Source organism: Dama dama, chromosome 12 (assembly GCF_033118175.1).
Source record: "Dama dama isolate Ldn47 chromosome 12, ASM3311817v1, whole genome shotgun sequence".
NCBI classification, from domain to species: Eukaryota; Metazoa; Chordata; class Mammalia; order Artiodactyla; family Cervidae; genus Dama; species Dama dama.
The window spans coordinates 72,572,505-72,590,684 of NC_083692.1; the positions used below are offsets into that span (position 1 = coordinate 72,572,505).

Below are 18,180 nucleotides of genomic sequence, written 5' to 3' on the forward strand. Positions count from 1 at the left end.
TGAATGCAGAGTTCCAAAGAATAGCCAGGAGAGATAAGAAAGCCTTCCTCAGTGATCAATGCAAAGAAATAGAGGAAAACAATAGAATGGGAAAGACTAGAGATCTCTTCAAGAAAATTAGAGATACCAAGGGAACATTTCATGCAAAAATGGACTCAATAAAGGACAGAAATGGTATGGACCTAACAGAAGCAGAAGATATTAAGAAGAGGTGGCAAGAATACACAGAAGAACTGTACAAAAAAGATCTTTATGACCCATGTAATCATGATGGTGTGATTACTCACCTATAGCCAGACATCCTGGAATGCCTTAGGAATCAAGTGGGCCTTAGGAAGCATCACTATGAACAAAGCTAGTGGATGCGATGGAATTCCAGTTGAGCTATTTCAAATCCTGAAAGATGATGCTGTGAAAGTGCTGCACTCAATATGCCAGCAAATTTGGAAAACTCAGCAGTGGCCACAGGACTAGAAAAGGTCAATTTTCATTCCAGTCCCTAAGAAAGGCAATCCCAAAGAATGCTCAAACTACGGCACAATTGCACTCATCTCACACACTAGGAGACAGTAGGCAATAGGAATGAAGTAAGATAAGACAAAAGGTGGAGGGGAGAACTCAATGGTGGAGACATTTTGAAAGCCAGGCAGAGACCTTTTGACTTATTTGGTAAAAAGAAGGAAAACCTTCTGTGCTCTTATGCAGATTATTTCCTGGGGACCCAGGAGATCCATAATGCCCACCCAAGGACAGAGGCTGGGTCTGAAAGGTCTTACTGTTTCTGATTATTATGCCCTCCAAGCCTACTGCTTTCTTCCCTTTAGTGCCTCTCTTTTTATTATAGATGGAAGCTATTATTACTTGATAGTGACTGAGTTAAGTCTGCTGTAAGTCCTATGAAAAAGGAAAAAAATTATGATTGTGTTTCAGTGAAGCAAGGTTCAAACAAGTTGAGAATGTTACCAAAAATAACCCTCATAAATTTATTTATTGTTTGTTTTAATTTTTATTGGAGTGTGGTTGCTTTACACTGTGGTGTCCATTTCTGCGGTACAGCAACATGAATCAGCTGGACTGATTCATATATATTCATGTATATGTATATCCTCTCTGAACTGAATTTCCTTCCCATTTAGGTCATGGCTAAGCAGCGAGTAGAGTTCTCTGTGCTATATAGTTAGGTTCTCATTGGGTATCTATTTTGTACATAGTATCAACAGTATGTATATATGTCAATCCCGATCTCCTAATTCATCCCACGCCCCTTTTCCCCCTTGGTATCCATACATTTGTTCTCTATGTCTTGATTTTTACTTTGTAAATAAATCATCTATACCATTTTTCTAGATTCAACTTATATGAGTTAGTACACAATATTTTTAAAACTCCCCAAACATCAAAGTTGTTGTATTTTCTCTTTCAAAAAAATCAATCATTTTCCTTGCTGGGGTGGAGAAAATAATGATGATGGCAGTGTGCCCTCTTGGAACTGGCCAATTTGCTGAAAGAGAAAGCAAGAATAGTGCAATGAGAAAGCAAGCAAGAGAGAAGAATGCATCTGTAGAGTAAAAGTCCAGTTTTGGATTTTAGAACTGGATTCATTCTAGGTCATGACAAGGAAGGTTCATTAGAATGTGTTACCAAAACAGAGGGGCAATCATTAGGTCAAGGTATTCATTTTGAATTTGGAAAACTCAGCAGTGGCCACAGGACTGTAAAAGGTCAGTTTTCATTCCAATCCCTAAGAAAGGCAATGCCAAAGAATGCTCAAACTACCGCACAATTGCACTCATCTCACATACTAGTATAGTAATGCTCAAAATTCTCCAAGCCAGGCTTCAACAATATGTGAACCGTGAACTTCCAGATGTTCAAGCTGGTTTTAGAAAAGGCAGAGGAACCAGAGATCAAATTGCCAACATCTGCTGGATCATCGAAAAAGCAAGAGAGTTTCAGAAAAAAACATCTATTTCTGCTTTATTAACTATGCCAAAGCCTTTGACTGTGTGGATCACAGTTAACTGGAAAATCTTAAAGAGATGGGAATACCAGACCACTTGACCTGCCTCTTGAGAACTCTGTACACAGGTCAGGAAGCAACAGTTAGAACTGGACATGGAACAACAGACTGGTTCCAAATAGGAAAAGGAGTACATCAAGGCTGTATATTGTCACCCTGCTTATTTAACCTACATGCAGAGTACATCATGAGAAATGCTGGGCTGGATGAAGCACAAGCTGGAATCAAGATTGCTGGGAGAAATGTCAATAACCTCAGATATGCAGATGGCACCACCCTTATGGCAGAAAGCAAAGAAGAACTAAAGAGCCTCTTGATGAAAGTGAAAGAGGAGAGTGAAAAAGTTGGCTTAAAGCTCAACATTCAGAAAACAAAGATCATGGCATCTGGTCCCATTACTTCATGGCAAATAGATGGGGAAACAGTGGAAACAGTGGCAGACTTTATTTTTGGGGGGCTCCAAAATCACTGCAGATGGTGACTGCAACCATGAAATAAAAAGACGCTTATTCCTTGGATGAAAAGTTATGACCAACCTAGATAGCATATTAAAAAGCAGAGACATTACTTTGCTGACAAAGGTCTGTCTAGTCAAGGCTCTGGTTTTTCCAGTAGTCATGTATGGATGTGAGAGTTGGACTATAAGGAAAGCTGAATGCCAAAGAATTGATGCTCTTGAACTGTGGTGTTGGAGAAGACTCTTGAGAGTCCCTTGGACTGCAAGGAGATCCAACCAGTCCATCCTAAAGGATATCAGCCCTGGGTGTTCATTGGAAGGACCGATCTTGAAGCTGAAACTCCAATCCTTTGGCCACCTGATGCGAAGAGCTGGTTCATTTGAAAAGACCCTGATGCTGGGAAAAATTGAAGGCAGGAGGAGAAGGGGATGCCAGAGGATGAGATGGTTGGATGGCATCACTGACTCAATGGACATGAGTTTGAGTAAACTCCGGGAGTTGGTGATGGATAGGGAGTTGGTGTGCTGCAGTCCATGGGGTCGCAAGGAGTCGGACACGACTGAGCAACTGAACTGAACTGATTCATTTCTAATAGACTGTCCACAAGAACCTTGAAATTACTTGAGATGATGAGTAAAGCAGAGTGGAGAAAGGTTGTGGGCTCGCCTGTCAGGTGTCAGCTCCATTATTACAATATTAACAGATCACCTCTTATAAGACCTGGTGTACTTCATGATATCCTGGAAGAATTCTTTGCCCTTGGAAGGTACTCAATAAATGTGAGTTGAGTTCACACAAAAGTGTTTATCAAATTACCTGATTGTCATTAAGAGTCAGATAAAGGATGGGAGAAGTAACTAGTCTGTTGATAGACTGCCAAAGAAGATGTGGAGATTGGCTATCATGTGTCTCAAAATAGAAGATTTTTGGCGTCTGAGTAGAAGAGTAATCATCTGCATTGGCACTGAGGATTGTGAGGGGAGCTCGAGCTTCTGGAAGAAGAGATAACAAAAGTGGGAGAATTTGCAGCCTTCAGTTAAAGGGGCTTCCTCGGAAATAGCATTTTCTGGAAATCCCCAGCTTTGCTTTCAAGCAAAGGGATAAAGGAAGGGAGCTAACAAGAGGGGAGAAAGCATGCATCAGTATAAGGATTAGTAAACTAGATAGAGTTGGTAATGGCCTAGAGGGGGTTGTGTAACATGTTTCACTAGGGAGTGAGAGAATTAATGAAATGGGTTAAATTAACTCATCTCATGATTCCAAATGGTGCAAAGATTTCCGCGTCAAGCACTCTCTGGCTCCAGACGTCTGACTGTTGAAGGTTTGTGGTGCTCATAGCTGCTGTCTAGAGGGAAGGCAGGTACAGGCTGCCGTGCCGAGTGGCATCTACAGCCAGGTCCGTCCACAGTGTACAGTTCCAGACAGCAGGTGGGAAAAAGCGAACGTGTCTGGAGAAGGGTGAGTTGGCCCCAAGTCTCACAGCCACGTGTATCCCCCAGAATGCTGACTTGGATGGTGCCTGTATGTGAGTGCTTTTCGGGAAGTGGTTAGTGAGCTAGGGCAGTTCCTTTATTTCATGAGTTGATTGGTAGCCTAGGTTATGAGGATGTGAATTATAGCACAGGTCAATTTCAGAAGACAGATAGACCCCCAGGGCAGCTAGTGCCAAATGGTTTGGGCACTTGAGAGTGGAAAGAACTTGGGAAAGGAGATCATGGAAAGAGATTCTCTAAGACACATGTTATAAAGAAAACTTTGTTGACTTTCCCTTTGTTTGTGAGAAATCTGGTCCATAGATCAAGTTCTGAGATTTTCAAATGCCTGTTTCCACTGGCGAATGGTACGTGGGTGGGAGATACTTAAATTATTTCTCAACAAGGGGTCTTCTTGACGCTTTGGATGGAAAAATTATGTGTTTTGAGGACTGCCTCTTGCAGTACAGACCATTTAACTCCCATGTCCCTGTTTTGTGTCACCTTTCTGAAGTTTTTGACAACTCAGAATCCTCCCCCATTCCCTGTGCCCCCCAGGGGGATGGTAATGGCCCTGGGATCTAGGGGAGACTCTGCCTGGGGAAAAACTTCATTTTTTTTTCAGAGATCCCCCTGAGCCCACATTTCGAGAGAAGTGATATTCTGGAGTTCTCTCCTGTCTCAGCTCAAATGAAGACTGAATTCTGAAGCAGAGACTTGAATTTATTACTGACTCAATTTAGTGATGAACAGTGACATTTCAGGGAGAGCGAAAGTATGGAGCCTTTTTTATTCCCTCAATGTTCACCTGATATGTCTGTGATTTGTGATGTCTCAAATTTCCCTATCGCCCCTGGCGAATCCCTGGGCATTGCAGACCTCTTTGTGGGGGTTGGTCCTATTGAATCTCTTCATGTTCCCACCACATAGAGGATTTCATTTTTCCATGTGACTAGATGTGTTGTAGGCACAGTGGAAGAAAAATCATGTCTATTTAGCGTGCCTTTCCAATACTGGAGGATAGGATTGACGCTAACACAAGGGGATCTGGGAGTGAGATGGGGAACAGGAGAGCAAGCGCTGAGAAGAAGCATTTCCACCTGGTGCTCCTCTGGTTCCCCCTTTAATTCAGCCATGCCTGGAAGTCGTCTTTGGTGTTTGAAACCCGAGGTCAAGTGGTGGTGGCGAGAGAGCATGTGGACTGACAGGTTGGAGGAGCAAGGATGGAGGGATGGGTAAGGAAGAGGTTTGCCTCTCATCCTCAGGCAGGGTTGTGCAGGGGGTGATCATGTTCCTGTAAATGGAAGTCAGTCTCATTTCTGAACCATCAAGCAGAGGAATGCCACTCCAACAAGGTGTTTGCAATTGGAGGAGGGCTGCTTTTGAGGCTGCCGCCTAGGAGGAAGGTCCCCTCCTTGGGAGTTCAGAGTGGCTCTTCTATTTGATGACTCCTCCTTCCAGCCTGGATCCTCAAGGCTTCTCTCTGTCTTCCTTCCCTTTCAGTCTTCCTTAGATGCATATCTAAAATGCATCCCCTTTCCCATATAGATTATTACAGAATATTGAGTAGAGTTCCCTGTGCTATATATGTTTATGTTTAGCTGAGTCACTTCGGTGTACACCTGAAACTAACACCACATTGTCAGTCAACGATAACTCAGTATAAAAAGAGAAGTTAAAGGCATCTGCTGGTACCCTCCACAGCCTCCTCTGTCATCTCCGGCATATGCGTTTCCACTGCATACATCCCTCTCCTCCAACAAAACATGTCTTTTTCCAGCCTGTCATAGAATGGACCTTCCCTCCACAGATCCTGCCTCCCTCTGATCTCTGCCGCCATCTCAATTTCCCTCATTGTTTAATTGTTTATTTGGAGAAAGTGCTTAGGTTTAGTTTAAGGTTCCCTCAAGGGTTGAAATCCACTGCTTACCTGGATGGTGTGCAGTTTGTACATTTCAGAAGTGAGGCTCACACTGTGAACTTAAGTAGTACCTCTGTTCCAAGTCCTTGCTACCCTGCTCCCCAGAGTTGAGTAGAATCCTGACTCAGGGGAGGAACGCAGGTATGCCATGCGAGGAACAAACTCTCCTTTATCTAATAATCAAAAGTATGTGCCCCTCAGTGGACCTGATGAAGATGCAGCAGGTGCCTTAGGGGCTTGGCTATGCGTTGGGAGGTAGTCCCTTGCTCCTCACATGGGTCTCTGTTCCCCTGGCAGGAAGATGAAGTGGTCCTCCAGTGCATCGCCAATGTTCACAAGGAGCAGAGGAAGTTCTGCCTGGCAGCCGAGGGACTTGGGAATCGCCTGTGCTTCTTGGAACCCACATCAGAAGCCAAGGTGAGATTGCCCATCTGCTCTGCACCTTCCCTCTTGGCCTCCCAAGCACTTGTCCAGGGGTGGGACTGCCGGGAAGTGATGATGAGGGTGATGAGGGTGGTAAGGAAGAAATTTGAAAGATATACTTATCTTTGAAATGGGAAGCAGATCTCATAACTCTCCCCAGCCTAGAAAGTTGTACAGTGGAAGCCCAGAGGAATGCGAAGAATTAATAGTACCTGTCCTTAAGTGTTCAGCAGCACATGGGGGACGCCTGGAGGTCACTGTCAGTCTTCAGGGAGAAGATGCTTTTATTACTCCCCAAACACCTTCCTTGTTGTTAATTCCTAGAAATCTGAGTGTGTTTTCTTTACTCCCAGCTATTGTTTTATTGCTTCAGCGATCATGGGTCCTTGGGCCTGTGTCTGACAACAAGCTCATCACTTTCAGTTGCGACTGTGCTGAGGTGGTTGTAACTGCCTGCTGTGACTCAGGGGCAGAGAGGGACATTCGCTCTGGTCCCGCCTGCGTGGTGCCATGTAGTGTTCTCTCTCCTCAGTGAAACTTTGCTTCCTCCATTTTCCTTTGCTTTCTCCTTTTCACAAGCCGTATGTCAGGTGGATCTGTGTGCCCCATATTCTCACAGTACTTTGCAGTCCCAGAAAGACCTTTATATCAGTCAGGGTTTTCTAGAGAAATAGAAGCAATAGGATATCTTCCTTTTTCTGGATAGGTGGATGGATGGGTGGATGGATGGATACAGATTTATTTTAAGGAAGTGACTTATGCAATTTTGAGGGCTGGGAAATCTGAAATCCATAGATCAGATCAACTAGAAAATTCCAGAGTTGAATCTGTCTTAAGGCAGACATTTTTTTCCTCCTAGAAACCTCAGGTTTTATTCATAAGGTCTTTGAATGATTGGGGAAGGCCCACCCACATTATCAAGGGTAATAATCCCTTTTAAAGCCAACTGATTGTAGATGTTAATTATATGTACAAAGTATCTTCAGATCAAAACCTTGATTGGTGTTTGATTAAATGACTGAATACTATAGTCTAACCAAGTTGGCACACAATTACCCATCACCACCACCCCCCATACTCAGTTTTTCCTATAGACTACTTTAAATCAGAAAATGGTTATATTTTCCAGCAAAGCCGCCTGATTAGTATGTCATTGCTCCGTGTTAACATGTACAGCACAGACACATGCAGTTTGGCCAAATCCTAGAACATCAAGTGTGCCCCATGGTGGCCACGCCTCCCTGAAGCCCCTCTGCACTTCATCACTTGCCTCCCTCCCATGTAGGGAAGTCCCTGGTCCATGAGCGCAGACATCTGTCAGTAGCACGAAGGACAGAGTCACATTCAAATAAATGGCAGAGCAAAGAGACAAAGAAGATTTTTATCTTTTAGAGGTCTTAGGTTTGATTTCCCTGAGGTCTTTCCTCATTTACTTTTGCTCTTAGCTAGGTATTTTTCTCTTCGTTCCCAGCAGTCTGGGATAATAGGAAAATCATTAGATTATAAGTCAAGAAGTTGATTCTCAGCCATTAGCTCATCATGTGACCATCAGCAAGTCACTCAGTCTTGTTTCCAGCTTTCTCATCTTCCAGATAAGATGCAGTCCGGTGTAATGGAAAGGACATTGGTCTGAATTAGAAACCCATGGTACCATTTTCTAGTCATCCACTAAGTAGGGTGTAGGACATGGGTTTAGGGCATCGCTCTGGAGCCAGACTCTGAGTCTGAATCCTGTGTTTACCACTCACCAGCTAAGCTAGGGCCTTGAGCAAGGTACCTCACCTTTCTGAACTTCGTTTTCTTCATCTGCTTAATGGAAATTTAATAGTAACAACTTAGGAATGTTGTTATTAGGATTTAAATTAGTTAATATTTGTGAACCACCTAGCACAGTGTAAACTCTATTTAACCATTGGCTATTGTGATTTACTAGTACCTAGCCCAGATTACCTAAAACAGAGAACTATATATCATAACCTAAGAATTCTTTGCATCCCTCAGGTGTAAAATAATAACCCATGCCACTCAGAAGTACATTAGGGATGAGAAAAACCCTTCCTAACACCCACGTGACTGATTGTTCTTATTTTGGTTTTTCATTTTAAATTTAAAACAAGGTGCATTGGGAAGACCCAGAGGGATTGGGTGGAGAGGGAGGTGGGAGGGGGGATTGGGATGGGGAATACATGTAAATCCATGGCTGATTCATGTCAATGTAAGGCAAAAACCACTACAATATTGTAAAGTAATTAGCCTCCAACTAATAAAAATAAATGGAAAAAAGAAAACAAAATAAAATAAAACAAGGTAATGCAACTGAAGAAGTTTTCTAGGAAATATGTCATCTGTGACTGTATTCCCTGTCACAACTGTTATCATTTTTGTTTTTCACTCTGGCCTTTGTCCACATGTACTCATATATTTTCAAAGTCACACTCCTAGTGGATATTCAGACATTCTGCCTTTTTTCCTTCACGTTTCAGCCAGTTCCATATTGCTGTGTAATCTTCATGGTTATTAAAGAAAAATTTATGTACGTGGTTTTGTTGGTTTACTTTTGCTTCCTGGAGTATTGTCCAGGAGAAGAATTCATGGCATCAGAGTATAAACAACATTAAATTGGTTTTCCAAAAGGATAAACCAATTGTTAGAGTTGCATGAGTGTGTGTCTCTTCTGTATATAGTATGACGAAAGTGCACCATGAGGGCTTCTCACAGAAAAATAGGATAAGTTCATGGACAGGATAGATAGGTCTTCAGAATTTCCTGTCACCACTACTGGGAGCAGCCTGCTAGATTAACCTATTTTATGTGGCTTCAGGCTTTCCTATAGTCAGCTCCAGCTATGCACACAAAACTCTTCTGTCCTGCTCCCTCCCTTTTTCTCTAGATATTTCTCCTAATTCTCTACCATCAGATTTCACAACCAACAGTGCCATTCTTAGGCTCTTGGAAGCTAATGTTAACCATGCGATGAAATGAGAAGGTGTGTTTTTTCCCAAGCCTGGCAAACTGGGTATAAGGCGCAGACCTCAAACGTCACTCTTATCAACTGGCAACAGAGCCAGCTGGTGACCTTGGGCCATCCCAGTCAAGGGTATTTCAACTTAGTTGGGACTCAGAGAGGTAAAATTGAGATGAACTCTAGGGAGAAGGAAGACCTCAGAGAAAGAAGGCATGAGATAAGGTACTTAAAAGATATTCTCTGTGTTCAAGTTCTGAGAAAAAAGAGGTCATATTGAAGCAAGAGCAAGAGGGTAGAAATACAGGAAGCAAAAATTTTAGAATATCAACACCTACTATAAACCAGGAACTGCTGAGCACTTGGGAGAATTCTTGTGACTTTGAGCTTTGCTTGTCATGGCCTTTTCTGAAGGCCCCTGAAATTGCAGATGTTAACACAGAAGCACCCTTATTCAGGTTTCCATTCAAATAAGCACAGTGTGAGGAGTTAAAAGGTATTTTGTTTTGTAGGGAAGACTCAGTGTTGAAACCAGGGACCAGGCAACATTGAAGGGAAATGTTGCTTCTCTGTTTTTATCAATAGCAGCAAATGCTTATTGATGGTCACTTTTAAAAATTATTTATTTTTAATTGGAGGGTAATTGCTTTACAGAATTGTGTTGATTTCTGCCAAGCATCAACACAAATGAGCTATAGGTATACCTATGTCCCCTCTCTCTTGAACGTCCTTCCCACCTCCCTCCCCATCCCAACACCTCTAGGTTGTTACAGAGCCTGGGTTTGAGTTCCCTGAGTCATATAGCAGATTCCCAGTGGCAATTTATGTTACATATTGACAGTCATTTTTAAATGGAAAATGTATCCCCAGGAATCAGGAATTGACTATTTTTCCTCTAGTTCTTAATATTGTGTCTCATCTATGTTGTATCTGCAGTGTCCACCAAGAGGTTGCCTTTGGTTCAACTTAACATCCAGACTCATAAGATGCTGGTAGACCTCAGTCTGCTTAGTAGGACAAGAGCCACAGCTTGCCTGCTGGGAAGTGTCAGGCACTTCTGCAGAAATCCTTGCAGCCTCCAGGGCCTGCCTTCTGAATCCCCACCCCAAACGACAGCTCGGGTTCAAAGAGACAAGGCTCGCATCAGGCAGGTGTGGAGTCCACCATGGCTTAAAAGGCTCTGTTCCACAGGAGCTGATGTATCTCGTAACAACTCCACAGGCCTAGCTTTTGAAGGACCACTCCTGATACAAGGATCATCACACTTGGGGAATCACAAATAGACAGCTTTCTTTGAAGTACTGATGATCTTTCCAGTCCAGATGCAGGCTACAAATTAGGGATCATTTTCACCCTAAGCAGTATTCTCTCGTAACATAATTAGCATATCAGTTTTATCAGGTTGTCCCAAGAACAAAATTGGACAATTAACTGAAGGTCAAATTCTCAGGCGAAAAGAGAAGAGAATTTCATAAGCCTTACCCCACAGGAATCTTCACTGATGGCAGTTATTTATGATTATAGGCCAACACCTTTCCAAATCCTGACTTCTACCTTCCTTAATTGTAGATCATCAAAAAAGAAGAAAAATATGGGAACTTTTTGTTGAAAATCAGTTGCAACAGACCAAAGTTTGTTTGTCTCACAAAGTTTAGTAATGAAACTGATGTTGATGAGGTGAAACAGTTTACCCGACTGCCCTTAAAAGTCAGTGTCACGTCTTAAGTCTTTTGGGCTCTCTCAGAAAAATGTTCCGCCTTTCTGTCCGGAAGTACTGTGGCTTGCTGATCATGGTTTCCTCAAAATGGAAGATCCAGTTTCAAATCTAATTTTCAAATTGAACATTTTCCAGGAAAATTTTATTCCTATTGTTTTCACCTCTTCTTTTGAAAACTGAAAAAAACTGCCTCCTATGGTTTCTGAAAACTTACATAGGTACTGAACACCCAGAATTAAATATCTGTGTTTGTGCAAACATCATTATGTCAATGACATAAATTAGAACAGAATTCTTGGCTTAAAAAAAAAAAAAAAAAAAACCCTTATTTTCTGTTGCTTTTATTATCTTCAGCTCAGAAAAATTTACTGTTTACTCCTAAAACACTAAGTCTGCACAAATTTATGGAAGCAGAGGCTCAGCCTGAAGTTGGATACTTTTTTTTTAACTTCTCAATGTAATTTTAGTGTGTTGTCTTCGCTATGGGCTTGAGATCTTATAAAAGCCAAACTATGATAAAGCTTTAAAAATCCCGTGTCTTTTAATATAGAGATTTAAACATTGAAATTCTGATATTTTTTTAACATTTATCAAGCATTATAGTCTGTGTGTCATATACTGCTGTAGGTGCTTACACACTCATTTAATCTTTACAACCCTATGAAGCAAATATTGTTCTCATTGATTAAAAAAAAAAAAAGATTTAACAATTTAGAAAAAGTTAAGTGACTTCCTAAAGATGGTTCATTCCAAACTCAAATCACTGTCTAATTTCTATAGTACTCAGGAATAGAGAGTATTATGATTCTTATTTAATGATAAAGAAGCCATATTTCTTCAAGTGGCTAGATATTTAAGAATACCCAGGCAGATCTCCATACGCCCTCCCACAACCTTGCCACATCTGTCCTCTGAACGCCTGGCACTCCAAAGTTAGAAATATGTATTTGCTTAAATCAAACAGAATCTATTAAAATGCAAATGCTCTCAGTACATGAAGCAATATTGAAATTTTTATAGCTAAATTTTTTACAGATATAAAGAGTATCATTTTTTTTTCTAGAAAGTATATTTTTAAAAGAGTGATAAGACAGATGTATTGTGCCTCTGTATTGTAATATAAGGCACAGAAACCCTGTAAATGGGAGGGGTGTGTCAAAACATCCATTGCATTGATTTAGGATGGTTTACCTGTCTTTTCTCCTGCACTCCACCACTCTGTGATCCCCAAAGTTAAAGATGATATGGGTATACCTTAGAGACATTGCAGGTCTGGGTGCAGACCACCGCAATAAAGCAAATATCCCAATAAAGTGAGTCACACAATTTTTTTTGGTTTTCCAGTGCATATAAAAGTTATATTTACACTGTAATATTGTCTATTAAGTGTAAAGTAGCATTATGTCCAAAAATGTACATACCTTAACTTAAAAGTACTTTATTGCTAAAAAAATGTTAACCATCATTTGACCCATCAGTAAGCCGTAGTAGTAACATCAAAGATCACAGCTCACTATTACAAATATAATAATTTTGAAGAAGTTTGAAATATTGTGGGAAGTATCAAAACATGACACAGAGACAGAAAGTGAGCAAATGTGGTTGATATATGGTGCCAAGAGACTTGCTTGACATAGGGTGGCCACAAGCCTTCAATTTGCAAAAAAAGGAGGGTGTAATATCTGCCCAATTGGGGGAATACTGAATTCAAATGCCTGGAAAACATTCAAGAGGAAATTTTGATATGCATCTGGATATATGGATCAGAGAGGTTGAAATGGAGATAATATTTAAGAGATACTGGCTTAGGGTTAGAGAATTATGCTTGGAGAGAGTGAGTGGGGAAAATATGGGTTAAGAAGGGAAGAGAAGAGGGCTTGGAAAGTGTAGATATTTAAAGATGAGTAGAAGAAGAGAAACAGCACAGAGAATGAGGAGGAGAATCCTAAGAGATCAGAGGGAAAGTAGGCATTTGCAATGTCATAGAAGCCACAGAAAGCAAGGGAAGACTGTCAAAGAAGAGTATGGTCCACATGGTAGAATGTCACTTGGAGGCAAAGTAATGTGAGGTTGGAGTGTCCATTAGATGTAGTAACACGGAGGCCAATGGCAGTCTTGGTGAGACCTTGCCCAACGGGCTAACAAGGGCAGAGCCAATTTAGCAGAGGCGGAGTCCAAGTGGAAAATGAGAAAGAAAGTGCAGAAATCTCTGAAAGAGGAAGTGATGGCTGGAGAGAGTCGGCGGATGCAAGGATTTTTATAATAGACTTAAATGTGCTTAAGACTTAAGCATGTTTCCATGTTGATGGGAAGGTAGAAGTGGAGAAAGAGAAAAAAAGTGATGCAAAAGAGGGAATGGATAATTTAGTGTGCAAATTGCTGATACAGTGGAAAAAGCTGATGTTAAGAACAGAGGTGAGGAATTGATCTTCAAACAAAAGAGGAGCCCTTATTTCATTGAAGAGGAAGAAGGCAAGGATAGGACTAACCCTGTAGGTTTTTGTGCAGAAAGTTTTGGAGAGTGAGCCAAAACACTTGGCAGGGGTCCCCAACCCCATGCCATGGACTGGTACCAGTCTGTGGCCTGTTAGGAACCAGGCCACACAGCAGGAGGTGAGCAGCTGGCAAGCAAGGGGAGCTTCATCTGTGTTTGCAACTGTTCCCCATTGCTTGCATTACTGTATAATCACAATGCACAATGTAATAATAATAGAAATAAAGTACACAATAAATGTAATACACTTGAATCATCCTGAAACCATTCCCCCATCCCCGTCCTTGGAATAATTGTCTTCTGTGAAACCAGTCCCTGGTACCAAAAGGTTGGGGACCACTGGCCTAGAGGAGACTAGTGCAATTGCTGAGCAGTGTGAGGGCTCAGCCAGAAGGGCCACTTGAGGTTGGTGACCATAACTTTTCAGTGCTACCAGTCTTCCAAATTATGTCATCCTGTGCAGCAGCCCACCAGAAGCATGAAGAAAGTGGATAGTTGAATTCTGCCAGGGTCAAAGGGTTGCCAGATAAGTGTGATAAATGTCAAAAGGACAAGAGAGTTTAGGAGACTGGACCATGGTATCTTGGAATTTAAGCTGAATTGGGAAAGAACTGGGAGTGAAAAAGATTAAGGGGTGTCAGCAGTGATGAGAGTAATTGAGTGAGCAAGCCAACTGGAAGGTGGCTTCATGGTTGGACAGTGGGGTGTGTCCAGGAGAGGCTTCAGAGGAGACCAGTTTGGCTGAAACTAGGACCCAGGTGTATGACCATGACAGAGGGTGGCTGAACTGCAGTGTAGAATATCATTGACGAAGAGGAAGAAATATAGCTGAGAAACTGTAATATACAATAGATTATTCAGATAGCCCATTAGTTGCCTAGGGCTACTGTGACAAATTAGCATAAATTTAAGTGACTTCAAATAGAAATTTATTCCCTTACAGTTCTGGAGGCTAGAAGTCTGAAATCAAGGTGTTAACAGAGCTACTCTCCCCCCGAAGCCTCTGTGGGAGGATCCTTCTTGCCCACTCTGGTTTCTGGTAGCCCCGAGTGTTCCTTGGCTCGTGACAGCCGAACCCCAGTCTCTGTCTCTGTCTTCATATGACCCTTCTCTCTGTATATCTCTGACTTCACCTGGTGATTTCTCCTTCTTATGAGGACATCAGTCTTAATAGATTAGGCCTCACCCTAATGACTTCCTCTTAACTTAATTACATCTATAAAGACCCTGTATCTAAATCAGGTCATATTAATAGTTGCCAGGGGTCAATTGCTGGGGCTCATATATTTGAAGGGAGCACACAGTCCAACAAGTAACAATGTGAGTGTTCTAATCACCAGGAGTAGGAATGAAGAGGGGCCTGAGATTTCAGTGGACATGGGAAAGTTGAAAGAAATACACAAATAGCAAAAAGGGAGGGAGCAAGGGGTGATGTCACCAGGCATAGGAAGCTTAAAGGAGGAGTTAACTTGTGGAAGAGCAATGATCTAGAAACACTCCTGGGAAGGAGGAGGACGCAGACCCTACCTCCTAACCCTGGGTTATCTGAAGAATGAGAGAAAGAACATCTGGAATTGAGAGAACCCCAAGGGAAGATTGTTCACATTGGGCCAGGGACTTATGTTGTAGGTGGGACAAAGGACTCATTTTCTATTGGTCTATATGTAAATTCATCAAGTTGAAGGGCTGGAATCCAATCCTAGGGATGCTCAGATTCTGCAAATCATGGCTGCATCAGGCAATTCTTCCCATTCAGCAGCTAACCGGTTTCCTGTCCAGAAATTTTCTTTCCATTTCTACATCCATGTTGAGTCTCATGCTCTGCTGTTTCTAACAGTTAAGAGATAAGGGAAACAGACATCCAAACAAATAGCATAAAAGCTAAGAGCAACGCACATCAAGTTTATTAATGCATTTGTCGTTTGCCAGATATCTTCTCTAGTGAAAAAGAAGGGGGAAAAAGTGTTAACCCTGAGACCTTGTCTCATCTATATTGTCCTCCTTCCTATTTGAGTTATTAATACTGTCTTGATAACATACCTGCTTGAGGCATTACCGTCCCTTCTTTTTATTTAAAGACAGTCTGTACCTTTAGTGGTGGGAATCTTCACAGAGAATTTATTCAGCGTGTGAAGTGGCACCATGGCTCGGCTGCTCATTTGTCATTCACTTGTTCACAGCAGGCAAATGGCCCCAGGTGAATTATGAGAAGGTATTATTCATACCCGGGCTCCTCTGCAGCTCTTGGTGCTTTGCTTTTCAGACCTAATAGCTGCTATTTTGGTCTCGATTAGCAGTATTTTTTTCTTCTTCCACCAACTCCTGAACTTACTAATTAGATTACAAAGACTTGCCTTTTTTCCTCCTATGATTAGAAGAACATCTCTTTTCCAGTTGTTACTTTTACATGGAATTAAAATGATGCATTGCATTTGTGTTAGAATTTGTCAAGAACCCCAGGCATGTGACATCCATCATTTTTATTCCTCATGGGTGTTTTAAAACCTGGGGATAAAACCTCAGTCATGCTGATGACCTTTTCTGTGAGCTTTTGAAATGATGTGCATATTCATAGTTCACAGTTGAAATAATTGTTTACAAAGAACATTGGATAGGGATTCAAGAGATCTAGTTTTGCTCTCATTCCAACATGCTTTAAAATGTTACACAGAATAACCTCTCAGATCTGACTTGCCTGGCAGAGTTTTGTAAAGAAAATGTAAGGAAAATGAGAAGAGTTTTGTAAAGGAAATGTTTAAATTGTTTTAGAAGATTTCCAGTTTAGTTGACAACTTTATTTTCCTTTTCAGTAGTTCGCAGTGGTTTCATTGGTTTGTAAATAGTGACCTGAAATAACTATATGAACTGAAATATTTTTGAGTCATTTGGAAACAATATCTTGTTGGTTCTTAAATTCCTGTTGTTGTTTAGTTACTAACTCATGTTCCATTCTTTGTGACCCCATGGACTGAAGCATGCCAGGCTCCTCTGTCCTCCACTATCTTCCAGAGTTTGCTCAAACTCATGTCCATTGAGTCTGTGATGCCATCCAATCATCCCATCCTCTGCCACCCGCTTCTTCTCCTGCCCCCAATCTTTCCCAGTGTCAGGGTCTTTTCCAGTGAGTCGGCTCTTTGCATCAAGTGGCCAAAGTATTGGAGCTTCAGCATCAGTCCTTCCAATGAATATTCAGGGTTGATTTCATTTAGGATCGACTAGTTTGATTTCCTTGCAGTCCAAGGGACTCTCAAGAGTATTCTCCAGCACCACAATTCGAAAACATCTTAAATTCCTGATGTATAGCAAGCAGTTGATTTTAAATAATTGAAAATGCTATGGAGAATGAGTTTTTCTTCATCCAAATTATTTCAGGGGATTATTACAAATTGTTCTTAACACAGTCATTTCAGGATTTAGCATCTTTCTCTGTTAGGATGTTTTCTAATCATTTTTCTTCTCTTCCACATAAAGTCAGCTGAGCTTTATGCAAAGCCTTTAGATGAGAGCAACTGGTACAAGAAAGTTTTTTGTAAGCCTCTATCAGACAGCTGTTTTTGAGCTATTGAGTGGTTGACAAAATTTAAAAACCCTTGACCCTAATGATCTATTTCTTATTAGAGCACTTTCATCAAAGACTTTAGCCATAAACCCTACTTTAGCACTTTGCTATACATCCCAACATATTTCTGCTTCAAAATAGAAGAAATTATCTTCTCTTTGGGGTGGTTCAGGTACAGTACTGCCTCAGAACACTGAGGGTGGAGTAATTGCCACCCCACCACTCCCATCCCAAGAGCAGTCACCTGAGACTTGAAATTTGAATTATTACCCTGATAAGTTGTAGCATCTAGGTTCAAACAGGTCTACTTCTTTTGCCTAAAGATGAGAGCTTTTAGAATTTAATGCAAGCTCCTAGACTGAGTGAACACAAGAGGGCTTACTGTTGTCATTCAGCAAAACATAGTAGTACATGGCTCTAGAGAATTACATTTTTGGTGAAGAATATAGCCAAGAAAAATGAGAACTTTATGATGTCTGTGAGGAAGTTTCCACAACCTACTCTGATCATTTTTCAAGTTGAAAAATGAGCACTGTGGTTTTGCTCACTCCCTGGTTTCCCAGATAAATTATGTCATGAATGCTTTGTCTTTAAAGATGGTGATCTTAGCCAGCACCTGCAGGGTTTGGCACCGAGCTCACCCAGAAGGTCCGTGGTTCTCAAACTTGAATGAGCACATCCTTGTCTTGGGCGGGGCCAGAAACCTTCTTTTATTTTTTTAAACAAATTTCTGCGTGGCCCTTAGGCAGTTGGTCCACAGACCTCCCTTTTGGAAATTGTGGCAGGTCTGAATTTGCAGTCATCAGCCTTATACATCTGTTTCCCTGTTTGATTAAGTAATGACAAAGTAGCTAGATGTCATCACAAAATGAGGCAAAGCTACCACCAACCTTGACTTCATTAGTATCACGTTCACACTTAACTGCAGCCTGCCATGGAAAGTTTCCAACTGCCGTAGTGATGAATGAACTTGCTTCTTTCCCAAATAGGCAAGTTTACTAGAAAGCCAGACATGGCACTCAGCTTCATCTTATTCACTGAGAACTTTAGGACAGATGGTGCTGGAGGGCAGCTGATTTGAGACATTTATCTTCATGAGGTCTGACAAACTTCTCTTGGGTCACCATGAGCAAGGACTTTACACTTTGAGGTGT

At 41.4% G+C, this 18,180-nt stretch overlaps 1 protein-coding gene across 1 annotated transcript in view; it reads left to right on the forward strand.

The window, feature by feature from the left end:
- Positions 1-6,114: 6,114 nt before the first annotated feature.
- RYR3 (ryanodine receptor 3) overlaps positions 6,115-18,180 on the forward strand; it is a 379,117-nt gene continuing 367,051 nt past the window's right edge. Inside the window, exon 1 of the mRNA XM_061158246.1 lies at positions 6,115-6,288. Within this exon, the coding sequence (XP_061014229.1) occupies positions 6,115-6,288 (174 nt within the window). The remainder of the gene's footprint in view (positions 6,289-18,180) is intronic.